The sequence below is a fragment of the Falco punctatus genome, assembly GCF_963210335.1.
Source record: "Falco punctatus genome assembly, chromosome: 4".
Classification (NCBI taxonomy): Eukaryota; Metazoa; Chordata; class Aves; order Falconiformes; family Falconidae; genus Falco; species Falco punctatus.
The window spans coordinates 60,966,095-60,983,790 of record NC_137583.1 but is presented as its reverse complement, the minus strand read 5'-3'; the positions used below and the strand labels follow the sequence as shown (position 1 = coordinate 60,983,790).

The following is a 17,696-nucleotide window of genomic DNA, read 5'->3' as shown; positions in this document are numbered from 1 at the left end:
CTGCCCTTCCTGGTTTTAGGAGGAAAAATTCTACTGGTGTTTATCTTTGGCAGGAAATTTATAATCATCTATAAGTTAATTTAAAATGTGTTGTCACATCCAGAATATGTTTTTCTGTTAGTGCCTTCTACACACATCTGTCCTGATACTGCACCTCTCCTCACCTTCACATAGTCTCAGTTTAACTCCTTGGGTTTATTTTTCTTTTTCAACTTCATTGAGTTGAAGTGGGAACAGAAAACACAATTCTGACAGCAAAAAAATAAAAGTATATTTTAACTATCAGAGTATGATGATCATATAAATTAATGTGGCTAAAAATTTTGATAAAATATTGTATTTGAAATTTCTCTTTAATATGGAAAATGTTTGCAGTATTTCTGACAAATCTAAATATGGCATATTATTTATTATTAAATTATTATTAATTTAAATTATTACATAAATCCATTATTAAATAGGGAAATAATTGTTTGGCTTATTTTTTAAAAAACTGGATTTATTGGGTTTTTTCTATCTGTTCTTCAATGTTTATTTATCTCCATGAATAAGTGACAAACAGGAGGGAAAAATGAAGGAAGAAGGATAAGAAAAAAGGAAAGAAGACTAAGCAGGAATGGGAGGACTTCTACCACTAAAAATTCAGAAGCAAATTTCTAAGGCTTCTTGCATTAAGAAAATGAAAGAAATAAAACATTTATATAAGAGCCTGCAGAACAAAAATTAGTTCAATTTTGTTGTTTTTCCTCATTTTCAGGTTGGCTCTACTACAAAGAAAATGAGAAAACTGTCTTTATTTTCATTAATCTGGTTCCATTCAGCCATGCTATTTATCTACAGCAGAGCCAGTAATGCAAAGGGAAGGCACAATGCCTTTATATTATAATCTCCTCTAAATATGCAAGAGTTTATGAATAAACTATTTATCAGCTTTCTTTGTGACCAGTTCTGAATTTTCTTTAAATTTGCATTATTATTACTTGTGGAGCACCTTCCACTTTGACTCTAGCATATTTGCTTTTGCTTCCGTATGATCAAAGTGTCTTATGCAGATGGACCTTCTTCTGCTCAGCCAAAATCTGTTAGTTTGCCAGTTATCCCACAGAAGAAGGGTGGAGTAGAAAAGTATGTGATATTAATGTTATACTACAGATTTTCACAAAGAAATAGAAATTGACTGACATAGCACAGTACCGTAGCCTTGATTAGTTTAAATTAGGAAATTTCTCTATTTAAAATTTTCTTACTTTAAGGTACAATATTAAAATTCTCTCTCTGTGTAGAGAATGTCTCATTTCATTTCTTTCCATTCATCTTGTCTACTACCATGTAAATATGTATTCAAAGTTATTCTTCCTCTCTGACTAGCTTTTGCTGGTATTTCTCACATTCTGTGTGTTTTGTCACTCTTGATTTTTGTTCTTTCCTTCCTCAATCAGGTGTTTGAACAAGAGGCAACAGTGTTCAAGTTTTCTCTGGGGATGTAAAACAGAACAAGATAAAATCAAAAGTTGGGTCATGTCGTGATACATACTTACTGAGACAAAAACATCTCTATCTTTGAAATGTGTATGTTTACAGATATATTTTTAAACTAATGACTCACTGGCTTTGTTGCAGTTTTTAATGGTGCATGAGTAATGCCTGGGAGTCCGTATTTAAATGCGAGGGAAATCTTGACATTTTTAAAGGGAATTCTCTGGTGTTGTTTCTATGGTAACTTTTCTAAAGAGATGATATTTGTTTCAGTTGATTTTAAATTGTGATCAACAGTAGAGTAATGAATATATCGAACATAAAAGAAAAGAAATTACATTTGCTACGAGCCCTTTCAGACCAGTAGGAGACCAAGGGACTGGTGGCACCTGGCTTAAGCCCTTAACTAGGGGCCTAAAGGACCTTCTGTTGTTCATGGACTTGATGGTTTTTTAGAAGCAAGAAAGCAGGGTGAAAGGCACAACAAGCATCTACCAGGGAACAGAGAGAGCAGGGTTACAGCAAAGTAGTCCCCAGTAGTGCCAGGTCAAATGTTTGGGTTAGTGAAACAGAAGACAAGATAATCAATCCCAAGGCTTAACTTAGCTAAAGAAACAAAACTATTAAAAATAGTGAGTTAGAGATAATCATGCAGGAAAATGAAGACCTCAAAGAATGCTATCACACGTTCTTTTCTCAACAGCATCTTCTCCATTTGCTCGGAGAGCTGAACAGCAGAATGTTTCTATTAATCATAACTCTAAAAACTTTGATACATTTATGTTTTAAACAATGCAATACTTTAAGGCATACTTTTCTTTTTCCTGTGAAGGTCCTAGTGTGCTTTTGTCCTACAAGCAGGGCTAGGTAGTAGGAAAAGGTGTAAGCTTTGATCGTGACACTCACTTCCTGGCCTCAGAGGTGCCCGAGGGAAGAGTTACACTTTCATGCACAAAGCGATTGATCCAAGTGCCAAACCTGCAGCCCTTCCCTGGGCATGCTTCAAGTTCACCCCGAGATTCCCACACTGCCTTCAGGAGCTCTGAGGACAGGATCGGTGGGAGGCTGGAAAGACTTCCAGAGGAAGTTTTTCTATAAGTACTGTTTCTCATAAGTTTCCTTAAATTCACAGGGAAATGTAATGTGTAAAACTTAGGAGCAGCTATGTTGGAGAGTATCTAGTTAATTGCAGAAAACTACATTTTATACATAGTTTGAGATGGTGCAAGAACCCCTAAATTTTCCTGAGCTCTGTGTTTGAAAGGGTTGTATCATCAGTATTATTGACAATTTAAAAGTTTATACTGATTTAAGAGAAATCTTTCACATTTATTGGAAAATGTTTTGAACAAATTTATCATACGTAGACTGAGAGACTAAAAGGGGGGGGAGAGTCAGGAAGGTCTTTTCTTTCAAAAGCCTGAGCAAATCACCAAAAAAAGTAGTAAACAGAAGATCTGTTCAGAAGTTCTGACTTTCCCCCTGCAATTAGCTTTGCATGAGAGGCTTGTCACTGTGCGTCTTATCAAGCTCTGGCGTGACCCCTTAATTCTTTGCCCTTCCAAAACTCTGACAAAGTTATGGGAATCCAGTGATAGGCATGTGGACATAGCTCTCAGTGCCACTTGTAAGACCACTGTTTGAAGGTGAAAGGTCCTGTTTGTATAAATCAGCACCCTTGCTTTTCTTCCATTTAAAATATTGAGGCTTCAGTGATAGTTGTTTCAAACACCAAGTGTCTGAGTATAGGTAAAAGCTTACAGCCCATACCTACATTTAGTGTAAATTGACATACGTGTGTCTGTAAAGCAGTGTGTCTAAAGTCTTAAATGGACTACTAAAATCTATAGAACATTGTCTTGAAGTTAATTGACAAAATCTATTGAGTGTGTGTGTGCATGCCTCATTACATACAAGACATAGGATAAGTACTTTTTCAACAATCTTTCTGATTTCATATGTAATCTGAAGGCATAAATTTAAGGCATGTATTTTTAAAATGGCTGTGTGATACATTCATTTTAGCATGCTACCACACATTATTATTTATCTAGGTTTTATAGCTTGTGGTTGCATAAACCAGTGTAATCACCTTCCTGCTTCTATAGCCAGAAAAGGCAAAATTTTCCCATGTTCTTGAATGCTTGTATGACTCAGAGAAGAAACGGGACTTTCTGAAAGTTATCTAGCCTCTATCCTCCTTCCTGTAAGTGTCAGGGTCTTCTTTCTCTTATTTTGGTAAGTGTTCATACTTGTAGGAATCTAATTGTATTAAAAATGCCACACACATAGTGCCTATTTGCTTTACTGACCAAGGGTCTGCCTCCACTCCATGGGCATTTTGTCATTTCTTCAGTAGGAGGAGAAAAAGAAGAGGAAAACCCTGGCAAATTGCTTTCTAAAAGAAGGAATTAGGGTGGGAGTGGGGTGGTGTCTTTATTAGATGTAGTGAAAGTATAAGAAGGATTTTACTGGGTGTCTGCCATCTTTGCCAATTTATCTGTTAGAGCCCAGCTCCAGGACTGGTGATGCTGCTAATGCTGTTCAGACTTCCAGTTTCTATGTTTCTATGTGTCACAACGTAAAGGCAAGACCCTCATCAGGGACCCTAAAGCAATGGTAGCACCACCTTGAAATCTTAAATAATGTGGAGTACTACTGGTGCATGAACTGTAATTGGTTAGTAATTCAGTAATTTAGTGCTCTGTAATTCTGACCTTTGTTAAATTTTTGTGTACCATTTTCAATGCTGTCCTCATTTGTTTTCGTAAGAGGCATCGCCAGTTGTCCACAAAGCCAGTCCTTCTCTGTGGTCAGAAATGGGAGGCTGGTGCAAAAAGAAACTCGATGGGACTGTACAAAGCTCATAAGAACTTTGTAAACCACCTGCTTTAGAACTTTAAACTATAAAAGCATTTTGTTATTTTAAATTTATAATGCAAACAATTTAAAGCTAATAACAATGTTCTAACATCAGATTCAGGTAGGCTGGAAGTGCATTTCAATCAATATAATGAAGGACAGTTTTCTAATGTAATCTATGTTTGTCCTGAGGCTACCGGTATTAGAAGATAAGCTAGAAAGAGCAATATTTGTGTCAAAGGCAGAAAAAACACATCTCAATTCCAGATCTCATACAGATTTGCAGCACTGGCTACTATTCTGAAAATACTTTCTCACATGTAAACTGTACTGTTTCTTTTCATCTCAGAAAATGACAATATTAAAATAGCACTTTAACAAAACTAAACTGCTGACATTACATTAGAGAAAACTGATACCTAACTGTTCTCTGAATTCTTAGCACGTACAGTACTGATGCGTAAAGTAAGTCCAGCATTTCAATGATAGCCACATTTTGTTATAACAAGATCACAGTGTAAAATCATGCATTTCTCATAATGTTTTACCATTAAACAGGTTTTGAGTTGGCACTTTTATAGAAGCTTCTTGATCAGGCTTTCATAAAAACAGTATTTAGTCTCATGTTAAAACTTAAATTAACATTTTATCTCTATTCTGTGAATATAAACCTAATCACAATGTAATTAGTTTTAATATTGCACGTATTTTTTGTGAAATACAGATTTACACAAAGCCTGACCCCGAAAACATTTACTATTGTGTTCCAGTTGGTATTCTGATTAGTTCTGTTGATTCATAATGAATTCCTCAGATTGAGGGGAGCAGGACTGGGCCCTAAATTACAAAGAGATTCAAACTGTTCAGAAATGTATAAAGGACATGTTTCAAAACACCTGCTGTGTCTCCCAAGGTATTTTGAACCTTTTTCTTCAATATTCAGTTTTTCTTTAGCTGCTGCTGCGGCTCAAATATTTGAAGGATAGAATTATTACTGATTTAGGTAGAATGGCACTTTTTTTTGACGCAGCTACTAACAAGACTGCCTCTGTCCTGTGCTTTATCTCAAGAAAGGTTCACCTGCAAATCTAGAACATGTCAGCTTTAATTAAATTGAATATTAAACCACAATTCATCCAGTTGTCTTGTAATACTTTGTCTGTGGATCAGTAAGCATCACAGGCAAGTGGATCAGAAAGATCAAATAGTTTTTTTTGAATTTACCTGGGAAAACGTAATAAAAGAAAATCTTCATTTGTTTAAAAAAAGTCTGTAAAGGCATTCCATCCTATATCACTGATTACCTTTATAAGCAACACATTATCAGAATGCCAATTTTACAGGGCTGTATCAGCCTCCTAGAAGGCTGAGCTGATCTTTTCTGACCGCTGGACCTCATTTCACTAATGGGAACCCCCAAACCTTTCTGCATCTCTTTCCTATTTAAAAGTAAAGAGCCAAAAGGACTGATGTGAACAGAGAACTAATCAATAGAAAAATTTGCATTCAAGTTTGTTTGATTTGATGAAGCATAGAACTATTTTATTTATTGAAACTGTATTAATGTAATTAAAATAAATGGAAAATGCACTCTTTAATTAATATTTTAAGCTGTCTCTGAAGAAAAGTATGCAGCTTGAATTTAGTTATCATTTTTAAACCGCAAGACAGATTAATTAGATTCAAATCTTAGCCAGAATGAAATCATTTTCTTAATAAAGCTAAGAGCTCTAGAATTTACTTGGAAGTAGAAAGTGTCTGGTGTTGATCTTCACAGATGAGCTTAAGAAGATAAGATGTACAACTCAGGGAAGTGCAGTGGTTAAAGTACTGCTAAATCCATTTTCAAATTATCATCCTAGGTTTTGGTTTTCTTTATAAGAAAGGTGTGGTGGTTTCAAGACAGGGGGGCTCTGCCTCTTAATACATGTATTCCTAAAGTTAAGGTAATTTGCAAAAACTTGGATAGGAAGTTAATATTTGGAAAATACTTTTTGTTCATAGGAGTGAAGGAAATTCAACTTTGATCTTAAGATCCTCGCAGACGGAAAATCTGTGGAAAATCCTCTGCAACATACTTAGATTTGTATTTAAGGAGCGGGGCTCCAGAGGATGTGAGATAAAACTTTTAAACAAAACCAACAAATGAGATTAAATGGTGGTTTAGCTTTATCATACATCCTTTAAAAGAATGAAAATCTATTTCATGCTATACATCGTGCACACAGTTGCAGAAAGAAGTGACTAAATCTAAAATTGCAGACAGAGCTGTAGTCAGAAATCAAGGCAAAAAGGTCAGTGTGGTTTTCAGCACCCAGTTATGAGGACAGATTTTTAGGGAGTCCTGACAAACATTGCTGGTTCTCAGACAAGAGTTTTGTTCTGTGCAAAATGGAAATATATTTCAGCATCATTCTCATTGAAATGGCAAGATTCAGAATATTTTGCATTTAGGCATAGTTCAAATAGAGCTCTTAAATTTGGATGAATGTTAATGCAAATTTTGGAAATACTGGTATTTTAAATGCACTACAACCAGAGAAACTGCCTCAAAGTAATTTTTACTTTTGATTTCAATTGGTATCCAAGAAAAAGACATGAAACACTCTAGCAATTCTATAACAAAATGCTGCTAGTATCAGGGATGTTTTGTTTTTCCATTCACAAATGCATTGAATCCTATGAGAAAATGTATTTAGATCACCTAAATGTAAGTTATTCAATTGAAAATGAGATTTTATCAAGTACCAGTAAAGCTATTCACTAGTAATGGCTGAGAGTAACAGTGCTATGAAAGTTTTGTTCAGAAGGTTTTGAAGTTTTAAATTCGTAGACTATTGGAAATTATTTCTTCCATCTGGCAGCACATCCTATGTTTTTAATGAATAGCACATTAAATAATCTATGTTTAAATAATTTTTCCCTGTGACGTAACCCTCACAGATATTCGCCATGCCTGCAAAGGTTGTGTTTAGCACGTGATAGAAGTAGTGATTACATAAAAATTTTAAAGTATTTTAAATTTCATTACAAATGTCTCAAAATTTCACCGTTAAAAAAAAAAAAAAACATGTATTTTAAATTGTATTCTGCTGTCTCTTGACACCTGGACAGTCATTTGCATGTTTAGCACCTGACAGTTCTGAAAAGGTGCAGTATTTGCCCAGGAAATGATGATTAATTTATTTGTAAATAAGAAATACAAACTACAAAGCTAATGGAAGTATTTATCAGTTTCAGACAGTTCATTAGAAGGATCAATATGCAAACACACGTGTCCTTTTAATGAAATCTCTTGGCGGGTTCATTTATCTTTCAACTTAAGTAATACAGGTTAGGGAGCAAATTATGTATGCTATCGCTCTTACCGGAGCAGGATGATATTAGACGGAAAAGAGTGCTATCAGGCTGACAGACTGACAAAGTAATAAGTTCATACCGTGCGCTAAAAATGTAGCTGATTAAATGTTTGGAGAAGCCAAGTTTGTGTTAATCTGTGGGAACGTGAAGGATTTTCCGTGAGCAGCCGCCAGGTAGGAGCACGAGGGGTACCTCTTCCCCCTGGAAACCTTGCCAAAACTGGTGTTGGTGTGAACAGCATCTTCCTCAGGGTGACACGGGAGGGTGCAGCGCGGGTGGGGGTGCGGGGGAGCCGGGGGCACAGCCACGGCAGAACGACCCTGCACGGAGGGTGTCGGTGACACTTTTGGTGCTGTCCTGCAGGTTTAAGTGCAGCGTGGCGCTGGGGCGGGGGAGGAGGGACGCTGGGGGGACACAGGCTGCCCTTGCCCTTCCTTGGCTTCCCGGGCAGGCCCCTGTGCTTGCCAAAGCGCCGGCTGCGGGGGGTGGGGGGGTGCTGCCGGGGAGCGGGGACCTGCGTGGGGTGGCAGCGGGGCGGCCTCGGGGAGCCCGCCCGCGCCCACCGCGAAGGCGAAGCCCGTCGGGGCCGGCCAGGCTGCAGCGGGCCGAGCCCCCGACGGCTGCCGGTGCGACAGGAGCGGCCCGACCCACCCCATCCCAACCTATCCCACCCCACCCCCGCACGCCGCCCCCTCCGCACCGTCCCGCCGCGGGTGGGCAACGGGCGGGGCAGGGGGGAGGGTCCCCTCGGGGCGGGCGGCGCGGGGGGAGCCGCTCCCCCGCCCGGATTTGCGGCTCTCTCGGCTCAGGAGGGTTTTGCCCCGGGTCCGCGCACGGACTGCCGCCGCCCGAGCCGGGGGAGTCTGGGGCACAGCGGCGGCGGGGGGGCGGCATGGCTGGGGGCTGCGGAGGGAAAGGGGAAGAGGGGTGCGCCCCCCCGGACGGAGGAGGGCCGGCCACCCCAGCCGTAGTGGCAACGGGAAACAATGGGAAGAGAGAAGCGGGAGGGCGCTTCATCGGGGAGGGGGTCCGAAGGAGCCCCCCAAGGCCCTGTCGCCTGCAACCGGTAGTCCCTCCCACCCCCCACCCCACCCCCATTGCCGCTAGTTCTGGTCCCGCTCCCGCAGCCGGGGCACCCGTAGGCAGACGCTTCGGGGGTGCCTCCGCTGCGTGTTTGCCGGCGGCATGCTTCAGGCTGCGGGGAAGGGGAAGGCTGCGGGGTCCCTCTGGGTTGGAAGAGTCAGTGCTGCCCCGGGCACCTGCGCGGAAAAGCGGCTCTAACGGGGAGCGCGGGGCGGGCAGCGCCGGGCACAGCACGGCGCCGCTCGGCCCCAGCGGCCCCGCACCCGCTCTCGGCAGCCCCCGCCGTGATTTATTTAACCGGGCTCCGCCACTGTCCTATGGCTGGTGGCAGCATGCTGCTTCTGCCTAATTTCGTGTGTTATTTGGAGAATGAGGACGGAAGGGGGAAAAGTTTGTACCTCCTTTGCTGGGCACTCTGTGTGGGGTTTTTTTTTACGGAGGAAAGTCTTTTCAGGAAGAAACGTTGTGGACTTCTTTGCTGTATTGTCATGTAAATTATCTTAGGCTCTCCTTGTTTGATTTTATTTTTGGCTTGCCGTCATTGTTCCACCCTTCGCTTCCATCTTGCAAGAGTGGCACAAAAAAAAAAAAAAGGGGGGGGGTGGGGGGTGGGGGGAAGTAAAAGCAAAAAGATGGGGGGGCGGCGTAAAAAAAAGATCAACAACAACAACAACAAAAAACAACAACCAACAACCAACCCCACACACACGCATCCACAACAGAAACCCCAAACAGCTTCTGCAAATGAGTGACACAGCCCGTGTCCATTCACCGCCTCACTCCGGCGAAGGGTTTCTGAACAGCCCAGACCTCCTTAGCCAATTGCTGCCAGCAACATGTGGAGGGGAGGCATCGCTATAGCAACCGGTGGATGGGCCATGTGCGGCAGCCGGCAGGGGCTGCGAGCGGCCCGATATAAGGAGGGCAGCGCCGGGGCGCGCCAGCATCCTCCGCCCGCGCCCCGCGGGGCCGCCCGGGCCGCCCGGGCCCGCTTCTCCCCCCGCCGCGCCGGGAGCGGCCGCGGGCTGCCGGGAGCGCCTGTGCCTGCCGCCGCCTTTGTCTCCGCTGAGGAGGGGAGGGGTGGGCGGGGGGGTAAGTTTTGGCCCCGGAGGAGGATTGGTAGAGCCCGCCGAGGTGCGCGGAGCCCTCCCGGCGAGGAGCCCGTCCCGGCACGCCGGCTGCAGCGCCATGGCAGCAGGTAAATGCGGCGGGGGGGAGGGGGGGCAGCGCCGTCTGTCGAGGCGGCCTGGCCAAGGCTTGCGTGGAGCCGGGTGCGCGGCGGGCGGCGGAGCGGCGGGCGGGACGCGGGGCAGCTGCAGCCACCGCCCGCCCCGTCGGTCGAGGCCGGGGTCTCCGCGGAGGGAGGGCCGCTTCGCCTCCCCCCGGCCCCGCGGTTCCCGAAGCCTCGGGCGCCCCCGGCCCGGCGGTGCCCTGGGGGTGCCCCTGAGGCCGGAGCCGTCGAACAGGCGGCGGGCGGGCGGGGACAGCGGGCCCGGCGGGCCCGGCGGGGCGAGGATGCACCCTCGCCGCTCCCCTCGGGCCGCTGCCGGGTCGGGGCCCCGAGGCCGCCCCCCCCCCCCCCCCCCGCGGCGGGTTGCGCGGAGGCGGCCGGCGGAGCCCCAGCCCCGGGCGGGGGCGGCCTCGGAGCGGGACCCGTCCCGGTTCCCTGCGAGACGGGGCCGCTGCTCCGCTGACGGGGCCTCCGGCTGTGCCAGCGCGTTACCGAGAGGCGGATCGCTTGCTGGCACTCGGTTTGAAGGGCGCTTTACCTAATCCCTAAATTATGTGCCTTCAGCATCAGCATTAGCTCAGCGCTGGCACTACGGCTTGTGTTTGTCTTGCTTGCTGAAGATACTTGATTAAGCTCGGCTATCGCTGACCGTCCTCTTGGCTCGGGCTCTGGCACTGTGGGACTTGGACCTGCCGAGTCCCTCTGTTCATCTGGTTCACTCTGGTTCACAAAGCCTGGGCTGAGGAGGAAACCTGCTTCCCGGTGCTCCCATCCTGCTGCTTTCCCCTAATTGCTCCTGAGTCCTTAGAGCTGGGAACTGAAGTTTCCTCACCGCAGTGCCTCTGCTCCCTCTTCTTCTTGCTGCCACCCCAGAGGCGTGCTGCGGGCTCCGGGCAGGACAGGCCGCACTCTTCCAGCTCCGACTCGCCTGCCTCCTCCACAGGCATGGATGTGGCTGTCCGTGCTCCTGAGTTGTGCCTTATCCCTACAATGTCTCAGTGATGCTGTAGGCTCTTGGGCTGTATTCTTCAACTAAGCGCTGACTTAAAAAAATACCCAGATCCTCAGGAAAATCTTGAAGCTCTTTAAATTTCCTCTTTCACAACCTGACTCCTTCCACACCACATACTTCTTTGGGGTTCTTGGACATTTTGCCATTTCAGCATCACCTTGTAGTGGGATTCAGACTAACAGGTATAATTTCTTGTAACTCTAACCAGAAACTTCACTTCTGTTTGCCTTTAGGAAGCCAGCAGAAAATATCTACCATTTATCAAGGGATCTTTGAACTCGCTGAATTCTTGATTGTATTCAGTCATTGTTCGTGGTATTAATCCTACTAAAAGGTATAGAGACGCTCCAGAGTGCTTTGTGGTGTTGAAGGTTGCGGAAAGATCATTGTACCCCTACAGATGAATAGATCTGTGGCTCTTGCAGTGACCTTTCTCAGTGATTTGAATAAGCTGCAGTTCCCAGAAATCCATCTGCCTTTTGTGTTTGTCGATTTGTCTAATCTTTCCAACCCCTAAAAGAAGCAAAAAGTACCTTCCCATCCGATTTCATCCTCCTGAGTAAAAGCATTACATTGACCTCATTTCAGGTGATGAACTGACATCTGCTGAAAGTGATCCTGGCATCAGGCGAGCTTTCCCGGGGATGAGGGGGGGAGTCAAGAGGGAGGCAGAGAAAAATCTCATACTAACTCTAAAGATAGTACTTTAAAACGCCAACAAGTAGCCCGGACCATACCCTTTGGGAGTGCAGCGCTGAACGCAAGGAACATTATACAAACTGAAGGTGAACATGCCCAGGCCCTGCTGCCCCAGTCTAACCTGACTGGGAGCACAAAGTAGGGGAGGAGAAGCAGGAACCAAAACCAAAGGAGATGCTGTTTTCTCTTCTGTTTGCTTTCGTATTTTACTAAAGGAAAAAATCATATCTGTAGGTTTCCTGGGGACAGATTAGGGTAGCCAGGCTCCTCCTGATGTGAAGTGTTCCTCTGGTTTCCAATGGTCTATCAAAACTTAACCAGCATAGTGTATCTCAACCTATGTTTCAGATAAACTTACAGAGCGAAATCACTGGAAGTGAATTTAAGTTTAGATTATTTACGCAGGCAGACATACACAGATGTATATATGAATACATATTATATATCTATATATATCTCCATACACACCCACACACATCCCTTTCTTCATACTTTCTATATTAAGGAAATAATACACATATCTTTTATGGTTTGTTTTAATGTCCGTGGCTGTGATTATTAGCATAGGATCCTCTTTAAAAAAAAAAGCTAATGAACTAAAACTTATTTTAGTGAAGTTTATTTTTAAGAATAATTATTTTCTTGTAGAATTCTTTTCTTCTGCCTAGGCACTTTTTTCCCTCCTTGAATGGCAGATTTGCAAGTACAATTTCATCTGCACAGAGGAACAATAGCTTTCAGTTGCACAAAGGATTTCTCCCACCCTGAATCCAAACCACAATGCCTCTTGCTCTGATAATAGCTTCTGAAAAGATTTTGTAATGCACAGAATTAATACATGATTATTTCCGCCTCACTTCTCTCATTTATTAGATTCTATAGTGAATTCCAAATTAAAAATAGCACCTCTTGAGTTTTTTAACGTTCTAATATTTTGAAACAAATCATATTCTGGAGTTCCTCTTTTTGCCCATGTTTACTAAGAAATCTGCAGGTTTTTATTATTGCTCAGAAACAAAACTGTAATATAAATGTAAAAACCAAGACATGCAAAAATTGCAAAAAATTATGATGTGTTGTTTTAAAATGAATTGTAGTGTTTTTTCCTTTGCAAACTGGAGGAGAGGTTGGGTGCAGTAACTGGCAAACTGAGTTTTAAATCCAGGAATATCTTTTTACATTTACTAAGCAAAACAAAACCTCAACTTCAGTTAGAGTTTTGTTTCAGCAAGGACCAGAATCAGGCCCTGGGTCCTAAAGGAAATAATAAAGTGTAATTCTACTGAAGCATCTGGAAGGTGAGCTTTTACATGACTGCATGGGGAGCTCCTCTCTGCTCTTACAAAGACTTTCTCCCACACTTGCAGCATAGGTGTGAGAACTTATTTACATGAAAGCATACATTAAATATTTACTGACATTTGCCTGGAATTCGTTTCAAATGTCGGCTGTTCTGCTGCATCATGGGATGACACCGCGGAACGGGACGCTGCTCTGATTAGAACAGTGATTTGTGACTCCAGCGTTATGGCTGCTCTAGTTACTGACTCACTTTTGGGTGTATGTAAAATGTGTTCTGTCGAGGGACCAGGAAAGCCTACATGAGATCAGATCCGAAGCATTTTTTCCTCCCTCTTCAAAAAAACAAACCACCACAACCCCCCACAGAAGCGATGCACTTCAAGCAAACACTGTGGAGTGTTAAGTGGTAGGTGTAACGTTCTTCTGAGACAGGGTAAATCTTTGCCTTCTAGTATTTAAATGCAGGCCAGGCCATTTCGAAGCAAGTAAAGACTGGCTGAGCATCTCCAGAGCCGTCGTATTTGGAGTCACATCCTAAGCCATCCGTTCAGGCATTAGTTGTTTCTCCTTCACTGGGATTCTGTGACACTACACAATTTTCCAAGTCACTCGGAGGAACATCAGTATATTCTGTTCTATAAAGTTTAGAAAATGCATAGTTACATGTAGCTGAGTTTAATGTTTAATTATGTGTAATTTATGTGGTCTATTTATTTGTGAAGCTGGGGGGGTGGGGGGGGGGTGCAGGGAAGAGGTGATTTGTTTTTCTTATTATGCAACAGCCATTGTTCCCCTTCCACCCCGGCCCCCGAACCCGGCAGCCCCAGCCCCAGCACAGGGAGAGGTGCTCTGCTTTAAAAGACATCCGACTGTAAATGTCAAATTCATAAATATTTAAACATTTTTCTTTCAATTTCAAGTCAAGTCTGACAGGACGCCTCTAATTAACCCTGGGCTCGGTTTCAGGCTGGGGCCTTACTGCGGGGAGGAATGAGGGGTTTAGGTGAAGTGGGGAAAGCTGTGCTGCTGCTGGAGGGAGCGGGGAGCGGGGGGAGGGGAGGAGCCGGTAATTATCTCGTCAGGTTAATTTTTACCCGTTTGTAATGTGGTGTTTGGTCAGACATCAAGCAGGAGGAAAGGGCAGCCGGTGTCTCCATCTGACTTGGGGGCAGTGGGGCTGTTTCCTGACCATCCCCCGACAAGAGACACCCGGGGCTGCTGGGCCCCGCTGCCCTCCGCGGCACCGGGGGTGCCCAGCCCGCTGCGCCACGCGGGGCCGGGGCTTCGCCGTCGTCTTTGCTCGGCGCTTTACGCGGGGCGGTGCAGCCGGCAGCAGTCACCGGTGCTGCCCGGGGCGGCCCGCAGCACCGGGTGTCCCCGGAGGCTGGGAGGGGAGAGGGGAACCCCGCGGGCCCCGACGGCAGCGGCTCCGGCGGTGCTTCCCGCGAAGTAGGAGGGAGGGAGAGCGGGGAGAGGGGCCGGCGGCCCCGCGGCAGAGCCCCTCTCCCTTCCCCGGCAGCCGCTCCGACGTGGCGGGCACCGCCGGGCGGCCGCGCAGGCGGAGGGCGGCGGGCAGCGGCCGTGCCCCTCCGGCCCTTCCCGCCCGCGGCGGGGCCGGGGCCGGGGCCGGTTTGCTGCAAGCCTCGCCTGCCTGCAGCCCATCCCTAGGGACCCGGCTACACGGGCTCCCCGCCGAGGGTGCTTACCGAGGTGTAACCGAGGCAGAGCACCCCACGGGGGGGAGGGGGGGTGGGATCCGACCCGTCCCCGTGTATCACCGTCGCGGGGGACATGCAGGGTGTCTCGGCGAGTGCTTTTGTTAAGGGCAGCCAGCTCTGGGGATGGCAGCCCCGGCTTTGTGGGGACAACTGCCTGGCAAAGTTGGAAGCGACATCGACAGTCACTGTAACTACAAGGGGAGAAAGGCCAGCGCGCCTTCTCTCTCCTGTGTTTGCTCGGGGCATTTGACAGCACTTGGCTCCCATCGTTTTCCTGGTTTCTCTCGTGTAGCCCTTTCCCGGCGTGCTTGTGCGGCTCTCACACGGCAGCCGGAGAAGGAAAATGGTTTAGAGCCGTGGTTGCGAAAGCAAGGAACCGAGCGACTCGGGAGCGGTGCCCGAAACTGCCCACCCGCCTCTCCCTTCCCGGCGGCGGTGCCACTGTCCACACGCGCGATCCGAGCCTGGGGCCGGAGCGGCCCGGGGGGTCCGGAGGGGAGGGGACGCTTGTCCCTACCTCGCCGATGCGAGGCCGAATACCGCGGCGAGGCGGATTAACGTCCCGGGGCGCAGCACTCGGGGCTGGGGGGGGGGAGGGAGAGGGTCGGCACTTTCGCGGGAGCTGCCTATTTAGATGCAGATTGCGACCTCTGGCCCGGGGGGACGGCGGCCTTTCACGGAGATGCTAATGCAGAGCGCAGCGGCCCTTCACCCCCCGCCCCGGGCCCCCGGGACCGCGGCGGCGGGAGCTGGGCGCAGGCGGCGGCTGCCGTCGGTGCTGCCCCTCCCGGGTTCCCTTCGCAAGCCCCCCCCTTTCCCCGCCCGGGGCGGGCCGAGGCCGCGCTCCCCCCGGCGCGCCTGGGGCAGGTGCCCGGCTAGGGCTAGGGCTAGGGCTAGGGCGGGGGGGGGCGGCCCCGGAGCCCGCCGGGGCGGGGGGGATGCAGCCCCGTCCTCCTGGTGGCTGTTGGGATTTGGAGGAGGGGCCGGCCGCCGCCGAGGGGAGGGGAGGGGAGGGGAGGGGAGGCGGCGGTCCGGCGGTGGCTGCGCGGGCGCGGAGGCGGGCGCACATGCCTGGCCCCGGCGCCCGCCCCCCGCCACCCGGGGTTTACAAACCCGGCCGTCCTCCTCCGCGCGGCGCATCCAGGCACGAAAATCCGGGAGTCTTATTGAACCTGCGTTTCCATTAACTCAGCCTCAGCCCCGGCTAATCCGCAGCACTGAAGGCAAGGAGGCTAATTAATGACAAGCATTTACAGTCAAGACCAGCGATAATTGCTTTGGTGGCCTTTATGATTACAAGATAAAAATGGACCGGGTCTGACATAAGAGCCACTGTGTACACTGCAAGACAGGAGGAAATTAAGAGCTGGCTAGCTGAATGCGGAGCAGAAAATTACTAATAGAGGAGAGATAATGAATAGGCCGGCTAGGCATTCATGGGGAAAAATCCATTTTGTTACCACGCGAAATTAGGTGGTGGAAAGGAGTTTGCTAATTGTTCTCATCTTGTAGCAACCAGGACTGAGGCAGGGGCGTGCTTTTCAATTCATTTCCCTGGTAATTGTGAAAGGGGGAATGCAGGCCAAATGAGTCTTGCTGCAATTTGCGCGCCTGGTCTTTTCATTTTCATGTTGCGTTTTTAATTGTTGCTAATATAGCTTATAATGAAGCTAATGAGGGGAAATTATTGTACAACTTTTTAGCACATGGAGACAAGTGAAATGCACTAGAAGGATTCTCTCCTATTGCTGCAAAAATAATAGTAATCTGGAGGAGTTTGGAACTATCGGGCTGCTTTTTATCCTTTTACTTCTACAACAGACAAAAGGAAGGACCGCCACCTACTACTACTTCTTCTTCTCCTCCTCTCGGTCGTTCCGTGTTTTATTTTTCACTCCAAGGAAAAAAAAAAAAACATGCTTGGATTTTCCCTTGCTGGCCCTGGACGCGCTTCTGCGGGGGGCGCGGAGCTGCGGGACGCGCCGCGGTGCTTGCGCGCAGTCAGCGCGCCCGCCTCCGCCTCTCGGTAGTTAAATGCCACCGCCGGGAGGGGAGGGGACGGAGGGGGACATGCCAGCAGCGCTGTCCCTGCCCCTCCGTTTGCCTTCAGCCTTGGCTGAAAGTTAGCGCTGCCGGGTGTTTCCCTCGACGGGGTGCCCCCCCCCCTCCCCCCCCCCCCCTTTTCCGCGCAGCTCCGCGACCGCGCAACTCAGGCGCTGCCTCTCTCTCCTCCCCTGCAGAAAAGCAACGTCCCGCCGCTCCCGCAGCGCGGGGAAGAGGCAGAGTCCGCCAAATTCCTCCTCCTCACCCTCCTCTCCCTCGCCTGCATCGCTGGGGTCCTGGCGGCATCGGGGGTCGCCTACTGCCTCCGCCACCGCGCCCACCACCGCCTGAAGGAGAAGCTCTCGGCCCTGGGGGGCGACGCCGGCTCTGACGCCCCCGCCGCTTACCAGGTAAGGAGCGATCGTGCCTTTGCTGGGAGCCGGGGGGGGCGGGTTGTCCCCGCCGCTGCCACCCCCAGCTCGATTCATATTCCCGCGGATTCACTGGAGCGGCTTTTTACTGCTGGGTGTTAATCTTGGCTATTCTGGTAGTTGCTGTAAATTCGTGCCTAATTAGAAACATTAAAAAAAAAAAAAGCCCTTGCCATTGAAATTCTCTGAAAAATAACATTAATATCCATAATCTGTCACCCTTGCCACTATTAATAATGAAAAATCTTTAACATTTATGAGGAATGGATTGCACGGTTATCTGAAGATGTCTCTCTTTTTGAGTAATCGACTTCTTCGGGGTCTGATATGAAAAGAGCCTTTGACCCGATCTGTTGCCACCTTCTGCCATTATTCAGATAAAATGAAATCTAATGCTGATAGATGGGGAGGTAAACCAGGGCTGGTTCTGGGAGAACAATGGTAGCAGATGTGTACCCAGCGATACGGGAGGACTACGC

The 17,696-nt window shown here is 47.6% G+C and overlaps 1 protein-coding gene across 1 annotated transcript in view; it reads left to right on the top strand.

Annotated features, from left to right (window-relative positions):
- Window positions 1–17,696, top strand: part of PTPRN2 (protein tyrosine phosphatase receptor type N2) — a 676,344-nt gene that overhangs the window by 551,740 nt on the left and 106,908 nt on the right. The window contains exon 13 of the mRNA XM_080385838.1: window positions 16,984–17,196. Coding sequence (XP_080241964.1) covers window positions 16,984–17,196 — 213 coding nt within the window. The remainder of the gene's footprint in view (window positions 1–16,983; window positions 17,197–17,696) is intronic.